The sequence below is a fragment of the Etheostoma cragini genome, chromosome 20 (genome assembly GCF_013103735.1).
Source record: "Etheostoma cragini isolate CJK2018 chromosome 20, CSU_Ecrag_1.0, whole genome shotgun sequence".
In the NCBI taxonomy this organism is placed as follows: Eukaryota; Metazoa; Chordata; class Actinopteri; order Perciformes; family Percidae; genus Etheostoma; species Etheostoma cragini.
This window is the reverse complement of record NC_048426.1, coordinates 5,763,351-5,774,630: the sequence shown is the minus strand read 5'-3', so window position 1 is coordinate 5,774,630 and position 11,280 is coordinate 5,763,351. Positions and strand designations below refer to the sequence as shown.

Below are 11,280 nucleotides of genomic sequence, written 5' to 3'. Positions count from 1 at the left end.
TTTTGGAAAATGGCTGCAATGAAACAAAGAGTGAAAAATTTAAAGGGGTCTGAATACTTTCCGTACCCACTGTATGGTTCAAACATTAGAAAAAAAACTAATTCAACTGACTGTATTCCAACCTACAAACTTTTGACAGAGTTGCAGAACTAGATTAGACCTTTATTTGAAAAGTGCATGTGTTATGTCCATATTTGTACATCCATCTACATAAATTGGCATGCATGTGCATCTTTTAACTGATACATCCCACATTTAAGCTAATATCTGGATCAGACACATCAGACAGAAGTCATGTGATCTGTCATAATCTATCCGTGCAAGGCTAGATGAACACGACTCACGCACATACCAGGCAGACATCTGGCTTTCTCTCTCTGGCTGCTCTGAAAGTGATTACAGCCGAGATGTGTTGTGTTGGGAAAAGAAAACGTGGCCTGGATGTGCAAACTGTGACCCACTGTGGACTGTCTTCTCTCTTTCTCTCCCCCCCTCCCTTCCCCTCTAGTCTATCTGTTTCTTCCCTGGGGGGGCGATGGCAGGTTTCTTCAAGGCAAGAGCAACAACCTTTCACATCATCAAACGCCTTTGCATTTAGAAAAGCATAGAAGTAGAACCATTTAGGCTACTTTTCTGACAATTGCCAGGAAAATAGTTCATGGAAGGCTTGTAGGTGTAGTCATACACTACCGCCCACAGGTAGGGTATGGAACTGGAGAGTTGTGGATTTAGGTTGGTGCTCTTCCTTCTCATCCACTTCTTCAGGACTCTGTAATTCAGTTCAGTGATTCCCAACCAGGGGTTACTTCTGCAGTTGCTGGGGCAGGGCTGTGCAATTAATCAGATTTTAATCATGGTTATAATTTTGGCTCTTAAAGATCAATGATTTGTTTACCTGTTTTACTGTTTTTTAAGTACAATAATTTCAACATCTTTACAAAAGTAGATGAGTAATTGTCTTAAATTATAATTTCAATATTGACCGAAATAATCGCAATTATGATTATTATTATTTTTTCATAATCAAGCAGCAGGCGGTACATAGTAAGATTGTAGAGTAGCTCATCCATTAAAGAAAAAAAAAAAAAAAAAAACTAATAGAAATTAGATCAAAAGAATATATCCACATATTAACATGAAGGAACACCTGAACACTACATGTTGCAGTGATGTGAGAGTGCGTGGAAACTAGTTAGCGAGCGAGCACAGAAGTTTAGCTTAAAGTCATGACTAAATGGTCAAAATGTCTTCCTTAAAGTCATGACTAAATGGTTATAATAACTACCTAGAAGTCATGACTAAATGGTCTAAACGGTCATAATAACTATCTAGAAGTAAGGACTAAACAGCAGAAATGGGTAAAATAGCTAAAAGTTAAATTAACGGTTGAAACAGGTAGCTTAAAGTGATGGTTTAATCTAACGCAAATATAGAAATAGTGAATGGTTGAAACATTCAGCGTCGTAGTAGTAGTAGTAGTAGTAGTAGTACTAGTAGTAGTAGCAGTAGCCTAGAAGGCATGTAGTAATAGGATTACTTACCAAACCAACCTTAATATTGTCAACTGAATTGAATGAAATGATTAACAATACACACTTTTATATAATGAATAGTACTAAACATTTGGAACATCCATTGTGAATTGGGGGACAGGTGTTCATCTGACAGGGCCTCAAACCAAAACAAGTTGGGAACCGCTGGTTTAGGTGATCCCCTGATGGACTTGCTTTCCCCTTGAATGCACCTCTGCCTCTGGTTGGGTAGATCCAGTCTGTGCCTGCTGTAACTGGATGGCTTTGTTGCAGGCCTCGAATCAGCCGAGGCCTGCCAGGTAGCCTGCATGTTCTGCTCTTTGCTTCTCCAGCTACAATAAGGGCGCCTGCAGTTGGAGACGGAATGTGCTTTAGTGGAGGTTTAAATCCCAGCCCTGTGCAGCATGCTCTGTTGATTCTATGCAATGGAAGACAGTATTTCCACATGTCAAACATTGGAAATCCGCATCATCAAAAATGACTAATTACGACATCTCAATGCTACTAACTGTAGATTTCTTTAAATAATCTTTTATGGTCTTTGACTTGCCAAGCATTTGGAAATGCTTGTAGGAGACAGTCCCTTTTGATTCAATTAGATTTTTAATCTTTCCTTTTTTTTCCCGACACACTGATTCGTTTCTTGCCTCTTTCTCACCTGAACTCTGTTTTGGATTGCCTCCCCACAGCCCCGATGAGGACTCATGTCAGAAATTCATCCCTTTCATTGGGGTGAGTAACCTCTCTATTTCCCGATTCGCCCTAAATATTCACTGTGTGTTGATTTTGTTGTTTTAGCCCATATTTGACACTGACATAATACACAGATAATAATGCTTTCTCCTGTGTTTTGAATTCTGCAGATTGTGAAAGTTGGCCTCGTGGAGCAACCCTCTGCAGCATCAGGCAAGCAATGAGTTTGTAGAGGGATGATTGACATTCAAAAAGATAGATGTAAAAAAGTATTAAGAATTCTTACACAATTTTCACACTAAACACCAAAGCTCCCAACTAAATGAGCAAATTTCTGTGTGTGTGTGTGTGTGTGTGTGTTCTATATATCTATATATATATATCTATATATATATATATATATATATATATATATATATATATATATATATATATATGTGTGTGTGTGTGTGTGTGTGTGTTTTATAATTTAATTTTTTTATTTTTTACAAATAACTGATTGAGTGTTTGCTTCCTCAGGAGACTCTGATGATGCAGCACCTCTGGGCTCCTCGCTGCTCTCCTCCACCCCTCCACAAGTATCACCCGCACTCAAAGAGGCGTCGCCCACCCCTCCCTCCTCCCCCTCTGTCACCACCAGCTTCTGTGCTTACAGGTAGAAAAAGGATGCCTGGTGAAGAGGTTAAATTAAATACATATTTAAGCAGGCGTTACATTTTTCTGTTGTGATACTTTATTTATTTGTTTTATTCTTTAAACGCTAATATTTTTTCTAAAAACATGTTTTCCATTTTATTTGGGATAATTCAACAAGATGGGAAATGCATGTATTGGCTTCCTAGCAGAGAGTTAGATGTTACAGATGTTATGTCTGTACTGTAAATATGAAGCTACAGCCATCAGCTGGTTAGCTTAGCTTATCATGAAGACTGGAAACGGGGATAGCCTGGCTCTGTCAAAAGGTAAACAAAGGTTGTAAAAAAAGATATATAGATAGATATTTTCAGATTCAGCTTGTACTCTTCTGTGTAAGATACTCAATGAAAGGTATTGCCCTAACATCCAGCTGTTGTCTGTAGCTCTGCAGGTCAGGCAGAACTGATGGGGCTTCAGGTGGACTACTGGGTGGCTCCAACCGAAAGGAAAAAAGACATGGAGAAGCGGGACTCCTCCTCCAAAAACACTCTGAAGTGCAATTTCCGCTCGCTGCAGGTCAGCCGGCTGCCAGTGGGGGGTGCAGAGGCGAGCCCCCAGCCCACCATGTCCATGACTGTGGTGACCAAGGAGAAGAATAAGAAGGGTAAGCTGCACACACACCGGTGTTGTCCAGGTGGACTGATGCATGCATGTTTCTTTGGATGCATTGTTTTTTGATTACAGTGAGAATCTTAAAGGAATAGTTCACCTCTGATGACTTAAATTACATTTACATTTAAAAGCCACGGTTTCAGAGATCAGGGAGAAAAATGTGGAAGAAGTAGGCTCTAGTATAGTGTACAGTGTTGTAGCCAAACCATCTAAACCGAGACCAAGTCATCACCAAGACCAGAGTGTGTCGAGACGGAGACAAGACCAAGGCCAGACCAGTGAGAGTCCCACACTGTATGTCACGGTAAACTGTGGGAAATACTAACCATAGGCAATCTTCAAATTGATCTGAAAGATCCACATAGACATACAATACACCCACACAAAAAAATAAGAATCTTTTTCATTTACCTCTTTATTATCATAAGTGTATTATGATTAATGCGTTGATAAAAGGCAGTTGGGGTTTTTGAAATAAAAATCCAGAGTCCTGGTTATCTGAGACCAAGAAAAGGATATCTGGTATAGGATGTCAAAAGGACTGGATGGGATTTGAATCAGATCTTTAACAAGCCAACCTCAAACTTTGCACTAAACAGCCAACTGTTAACCAAAATGTAATCCTTAGAGACCTGAAAGATTCGGAACCCCTCATTTACGACCAGCATGCATCCCTGTTGTTCCCTTCTGCCAGTCATGTTCCTGCCAAAAAAGAGCAAAGACAAGGAGGTGGAGTCAAAGAGTCAAGTGATCGAGGGCATCAGCCGGCTCATCTGCACTGCCAAGCACCAGCAGACCATGCTGAGAGGTACGTGAGACTGCACAGACATCCTCCGAGGGATTGCAGATTTTTATTATTCCTCGAGATTTAATAGTTGAGTCTCACACAGTAAAACTGTGGCAATCTTACTAACAAAAAAAGAAGAGATGTAGAAACACTACAGTTTATGTATATACCCACACACACACACAAAACTAGGATGCGGAGAGCGCAGACCTGTGACTAGACCAGTGGTGCATTCACATGCCGGATGGTAATTCTTGTTCTTCCAATTTAGGTGTGTTCATGAGCAACAACAACATTGACGCTACAAAAAAGATACGTTGCTCAAAGCCAGTTTTGTGTGACAATGAAGGGCAAAGGAAACGGATCAGATAAACCATGAAATATGATCGGGAACTAATTTCTTTAGAATATTCCGACAACACATAAATGCAATTGCCCTATATTGCAAAGGTAACGAAAGAGAAAATTAGGCATTTTATTTTTTTTTGCAATCCTGCTGACAGATGAACACACCAAAAAACGGACATAACCTCCCTGGTGGAGGTAATAACAAGCATGCCTGCATAATATGTTGGCATTTTTAAGTGCACTTCATTGTATAATTTCCCAGGATGAATGCTCTGTATACTCAAACCTAAGGGCCGAAGCGGTCAGTCAAACTCGCAAACCGACGGAAAATGAATCAACAACTTTTAATAAAATAACTGACTCTACGTTTGAGTTGTGTAGAAGAAAAACATCCTTTGGTTTCACCCTCTTAAGTGTGAGATTTTCTTTGTTTTACAGATTAAATATCTTTGGGTTTAAGACTGCGATAATAACTTCAGGCTCTGGGAAAATTTGATGAGCATTTTCCTTTACTACGTTCCGATAATCTAGAGACTAATCACCTTTAGAATTTGTGTATGGTAAATAGTTGGGTTGTGTAGTTGGGTTGTTCTGGATGAAACGTCCTCCAGTAATGAATGTGCTGTTCTATAGTAATGTTTGTTTTGCGTCTCTTCCTCTGCAGTACTGATTGACGGCGTAGAGTGGAACGACGTTAAGTTTTTCCAGCTGGCGGCACAGTGGTCCTCACACGTCAAACACTTCCCCATCGGGATCTTTGGACACACAAAAGGCCCTTACTAGCAGCACCCAAGAGACTAACACTGAGGAAACCCCCCTCCCGCCCCCTTGCCCTATCTTCCCTTTCCCCTGTGCCAACAGCTTTTAACCCCCTCCTCCTTACTTCTCCTTTGCACACTTCTTTTATTCTGCTTTCTTAATTTAAGATCCTGCTTTCAGCTGTTGCATTTGTCCGATTATTTCATCTTTTGCGTGTTATTTTTTTAAATTTTCTATTTATGTAAAAGTCTTGAGGCAAGGCTGCCAAGGGAATATTTCTTTACTCAGCTTTTTAAAAAGATAAAAAAAATCCTGCTGATGTTTTATAGGCTTTTGAGGAAAAAACTAATTAAATAGTAATTAGACATTACTTCTTATCTTTAACATATTGTACGAGTACACGTTTTTTCCCTCTCTTCCATCATATTTTATTTGAAATTGGTGAGGCTGGTTTCAATCACTTGGTCGCCACTTTTAATCTAGAATAGCCTATATATATATATATATATATTTAAAGAAAAAACTGCTGCCTTGTAATGAAGTGGAGGAGGCTCATCTTATTTTCGAACCACTATGAAGAAATTTGGGATTCTCAACTTCAGAGACGATTGTCGATTGATCGTCTCAACCCCAAAGAACAAAAAAGGTTAACGCCCCGGGAGCTCTGGCTCTCTGCACTCAATGAAGAAGTCTTATGTGCAATAGACTGAATACTGTGTGAATGCGATTCTCAAGAATAACCTGGCACTGATAGAAGATTATACACACTGCAGTTACTTTCTCTTCTTTACTTTCTCCTTCTGCTAAATTGGCTTGACTTTTAACTCTAAAGTGAGACATCTGAGAAAATAGTCAAATGGAGTCAAGAAAATTAGGAATAGCACAAAATGAACTGCTTTTTAGATGGTAGTATGGACTGGAAGGAACACATTTACATTTTGGGAAATGTGCTTTCTTTGTGAGCCTTAGATGTGAGGATCGATACCAACCTAACGTCAGTCCAGTAGAATGTGGCTAGAGCCAGCAGCTGGTTAGCTTAGCTTAGCATAAAGACTGGAATCAGAGGGAACCAGGCACCTCTAAAGCTTGTTAATTTTCCCATTCATACAAAAACCGCCATGTAAAAACACAACGTTGTGGATTTACAAGGGGATTTACAGAAAGTATTCTGGCACATAACTCCCAGAAAAAACACAACTTATCATTTTATGGGCTACACCTTTTACCCTATTTCCAGTCTTTATACGAAGCTAAGCTAACCGACTGCTGACAAACAGCTAGCCTGGCCCTAATAAAAAATTTACAAAAAATCCACCTACCAGCATCTGTGAAACTCAGTAACACATTATATCTCCTTTGTACAAAAGGCAGAGTGTTAAAAGTTGTGGTTTTACTTTTAGCCAGGCAAGCTGTTTTCCTGTTTCCAGTCTTTCTGCATGCTAAGCTAGGCTAAGGTAAGCTAATCGTCTGCTGCCGGTTGTAGCTTCACAGAGCTCTGAGAGTCATCTAACTGTCGTTAAGAAAATTATTTTGACATGTCAAAATAAAACACATTTGAAAGAGTGGTTCTACTGTAAGAACTAGCTAGTAGATTTTTTTGTTGTTCTTTATTTTAGAAAACTCTTTGTCCTTAAGCCCCACACTCCTCTGAAACACTCCATATCTTTTTTTGCTAAAAGCAAATGTTACTTTTGCCAAAAGGAGCACTCATCAACTGCAGCTCACTTATTACCTGTGTGGTATTATAGACAACTTCATAATGTAGAGGTGAATGTATTGACAGTACCTTAATGTAAAGCACTTTTAAATGTTTGTCCATTATAGCTTAGTGTGTGAAGCCTACCGGAGGAACCTGCAGGTACTGTGGTTCACAGACGCACATCGACAGACACTGTGTCTGCCATTTCTGAGCTCAGCAACAGCACAAGCATCGGGGACATGGCATAGTGTATATGCAAATAGACCCAGACGTCTGTATCTTCTCAGTGCTGTGTGATATCACTTTATGTTCAGTGTGAGGCCTCCCTTTTGGACTATTTAGATTTTAGTTTGATATTTTGTCCGTGATGTTAACATTTCAAAAATGTTCTGTCAGTAGATTTTGCTCATGCTTTTGTTGACTGTTCAGTGTAAAACTAAAAGTATTTTGCTTGTTAGATTTGTTTCAGTTTCATCATAACCTTTGCCAATTTCTTGATAAGTGCCTAAATTGCTTAGTTTTTGACAAATCAACATAATGTGTCCCTTGCTAACATGGTGCTGATTATGGTCGTACAACAACAAAAATATCTCAATACAGTGCATTGAGTACGCAGTATATTGTTCACTGGAGGGAGGGAAAATCACAGTTGGCTCTCAAGCACGGGTTTGAATCCATTAAAAGAAGACGACATCCCATTTATGTTTAGCAGGCATTTGTTTAACTCTATAGAAAATGTTGTAGATGTTTTGGTTTTTAATGTTGTCTCAGAGAAAGGCTTGTTGAAACTGAAAATTCCCTTAAGACTACCACTGTAATCCCAAAATTTGGAGTAATAAAACTACTATACACACTAAAATGTACTTTTCTTTCCACGTGTGAGTTGTTAAATTGAGCTCTGTTTCCTACATGTGAATATAAAGGCAGATATATGATCTTTAGTCTGTGAAGGCAACAGGAGTAAGCATAACAAGCAATACAAAGTAATGTTTTAATGAAAACCATACTTTTCCTGAGGTTAAAAGAGAAAACGTATCAGTCATGTCTCATGCTCTGCGTCAACAGAACCGCTACTAGAATTATGCTCATGAATACTTGAACCTCAGCTTTTAAACCAACAAGTGTTAAAAAAAAATGATATTTGAGCATCACAGATTCCATTAGGTAGCCTTTACTTTACAAATTAAGATTAAGAACATACAAAAGCTAATAAAACTTGTTTGGTTATTAATAATAATTAAAAAAAACAGTATGGCAACTATTTTGAAATCATTTAAAGTCAATTTTAATGCAAACACATTACATGTTCCAGCGGGACCCTTTTGACAATTTTTTTCTTTTAATAACTTCAAATCATTTGTAAGAGTTTTTGTACTATTAGTTGGACAAAAGAAACATTGTAAATGTGTGACTTTGGGCTCTGGGAGACATTTCTCCCTATTTTCCGAATGCTTACCAATTAGTCAATCAATCAATCGAGAAAATAAATGGCAGATGTATCCATAATGTAAATCATCACTGTTTGTAATCACTAGCTATGCAATATAGTTTAAAGAATTAGCTCCACCTTAGCCAACTATAACAGTAAAATCTTGGTTTTTACATAATGCATGAGTAGTAATAATCTAATAATATACAGTCACAGGGGCAATTTTTCTGCACTTCAGATTGATTTGACTTTTAATACACTCCATTTTCCAGCATGATCATGTACTTTCACACAATCATCATTTTTTAATGCAGGACTTTTACTTGTGGACGTACAGGCCTAGTAAGTTTTTTTTATACTTCCACCACTGCCAGTTTTATACCACACCATAAGTTTGCTTCCACCTGAACATGTGACTGGTTGTGAATTTAGGTACACTTTAGACCTCTGGTAGAAACTACTTGGCACAGGTTTAATGAAAGGTAAAACATGAAATAAGGAGCCTGTGGTTGTAAATGAAAGAGGAGTAACGTTAGGTCCTGGCTGGTGATGCTGAGTGACAGACAGGGGGAGAGAGAGATCCTCCAGCGGAGCAGGAAGCTGCTGCTGGGACTGCCGAGAAGACAGAGGAGGGACAAAACAACGTCGACACCAGCGGGCAGGCAGCGGGGCTCCACCATAATGTAGACCAAACGGAGCAAGAACAACCGTGAGCCACATCAACCCAACAACTAGATGTCCACGGTGCAGTGGTGAAGACAAAAGGCAAAGAGTATTTTTTTGCATGCTGGTAATGAAGGAGCTAAAGGGCTGCGGTATGCGCTCCTCAGTGGGCTTTCTGTCCCGCAGAGAGCTGACTGGGCAGCCGCTCATGAAGGAAGAATTCCAGAGACGCAGGATGGACGGGTGCACCAGCCTCTACAAGAAAGATATGCTCGGACACTTCGGCTGTGTCAACGCCATTGAGTTCTCCAACAACGGGGGAGAATGGCTCGTGTCTGGTAAGTTGACAAATCCCTCTTCCCTCTGGCTGAGACTGTTTTAATTTGTTGTAGCATGCTAACGCTAACTAGTCGGGCAGTCAGCTGAATCTCCTTCTGGGCTAGCCGATGCTAAGTTAGCCTAGCTAACCCTGCTAGCTCGCTTACGTCAAACCATACCAAACAGCCAGCAGCTCAGAGAGCAGCAGCCCCGGACCAGTCCCATATGACAGTCCACAAGCTCATCACTGTGGCCTCTAAGTGGACATTATTTCAATAGGATGGGTCTAAACATGTCTGCCTCCTGAAACTACAAAGCTATTTATGTCCTGAGAGGATTAAAACCCATCATCTGGCCTAGTATAACAACCTGAGGCTTGCCGTTTTTGGTCTTACTTTGCACAATAAAATTGCTGTTATATAACTTTCTACATTTATGCAACGTTATATTAGCTGGACTCCCCTTAACTAGGTAAGTAGCATTGTTAAGAGGGCTGCAACTAACGTAGATAATACAACCATTGATTAATAATCAATATATGTATTTCAAAAATAAGAATAATAAAAATAAGTATATTATATTATTGGATAACAGTTATTGATGCGTTGGAGTGTTACAACTGTTTAAGGTGGACGTAATTTTAATTACTCATACTAATACTACATTTTAGTACACATATTTATTTATATTTACTCTATTATGGTTGGAAATGATCTTAGATAGATAAATAAAAACTTTATCCAAAGCTGTAACACTATCCCAACATAACCTTTAACAATTCATCATGATTTATTTGTTGTTTGTAGTTTTAAATAATAATCTGAATCTGCAACCACTAACTAAAGTTATCAAATAAATGTGTTGCACTAAAAAGTGAAAAATTTGCCTCCAAACGGGATTTTAGTGGCACTAACTAAAGTAAAGTATAAGTACCTTTTTAAATGGTTAACTATAAATCAATTACCGACGTAGTTGCAGATTAATGTTGTGTCAATCCACTAAGTAATTAACCAATTGTAGCTCTAAATCTTTTCATTTTGTTGTGATTTGCTGAAGAGTTTTACCTCTTCAGGTCTCTAAAAAAGGATGGAAATAAAGCTAATCTGAGAAGGGAAGATGAACTGCTTGCAACTCTAAGACATATGCAACTCATGCAGGGGGTTGGAACTTAATCCAAAAGTTAAGAATCAACTGCCCTTGAGTATAAAGTGCATCTTTTTTGTAATTAGATGGTGTTGTGAATTCTTGTGGTCATGTCCTCAGGAGGAGATGACCGTCGGGTGCTCCTGTGGCACATGGAACAAGCCATCAGTGCTCGGTCCAAGCCTGTGAAACTGAAGGGCGAGCACCTGTCCAACATCTTCTGCCTGGCCTTTGACAGCACCAACAAAAAGGTCTTCTCTGGTGGTAAGAGAAAAGAAGAAGAGAAAATATATCTCAGATGTCTTTCACAACAGCAAGGTTTATTCCTCATCCTTGTCCTTTGACCTGTGCTGGCGTTTTTGTGGCTTGTCACTGTGGGGCGTGTAGGTAATAGGTAGATCTGATTAAATGAGAACTTCATTGCAATTTAGGGTCCAGCAAAGCAACTGAGTTAGAATGAAAAATCAAGGAGGGAAATAAAAGTAAAAAATATACATCTTAAATCCAAATGAGCCGAAAAGAAACCTTATCTTAGTTTTTTTTACAGCATCAAAAAACAAATGATTATTTAGAAAAAATCCATGTATCAGTCATTAAACAA

General features: G+C 39.0%; 2 protein-coding genes across 6 annotated transcripts in view; both read left to right on the top strand.

Moving 5' to 3' along the window:
* pacs2 (phosphofurin acidic cluster sorting protein 2) overlaps positions 1-7,989 on the top strand; it is a 64,135-nt gene extending 56,146 nt beyond the window's left edge. For 3 of the 5 annotated variants that reach the window (XM_034857576.1, XM_034857577.1, XM_034857575.1), the window contains 7 exons: positions 509-553; positions 2,222-2,264; positions 2,396-2,438; positions 2,745-2,880; positions 3,305-3,525; positions 4,228-4,341; positions 5,333-7,989. In XM_034857576.1, coding sequence (XP_034713467.1) covers positions 509-553; positions 2,222-2,264; positions 2,396-2,438; positions 2,745-2,880; positions 3,305-3,525; positions 4,228-4,341; positions 5,333-5,451 — 721 coding nt within the window. In that variant the 3' untranslated portion in view covers positions 5,452-7,989. The remainder of the gene's footprint in view (positions 1-508; positions 554-2,221; positions 2,265-2,395; positions 2,439-2,744; positions 2,881-3,304; positions 3,526-4,227; positions 4,342-5,332) is intronic. The other 2 variants (XM_034857579.1, XM_034857578.1) reach the window with 1 other exon arrangement.
* Positions 7,990-9,005: 1,016 nt separating this feature from the next.
* dcaf5 (ddb1 and cul4 associated factor 5) overlaps positions 9,006-11,280 on the top strand; it is a 17,511-nt gene continuing 15,236 nt past the window's right edge. Inside the window, exons 1-2 of the mRNA XM_034857584.1 lie at positions 9,006-9,556; positions 10,800-10,943. Of these exons, the coding sequence (XP_034713475.1) occupies positions 9,340-9,556; positions 10,800-10,943 (361 nt within the window). The 5' untranslated portion in view covers positions 9,006-9,339. The remainder of the gene's footprint in view (positions 9,557-10,799; positions 10,944-11,280) is intronic.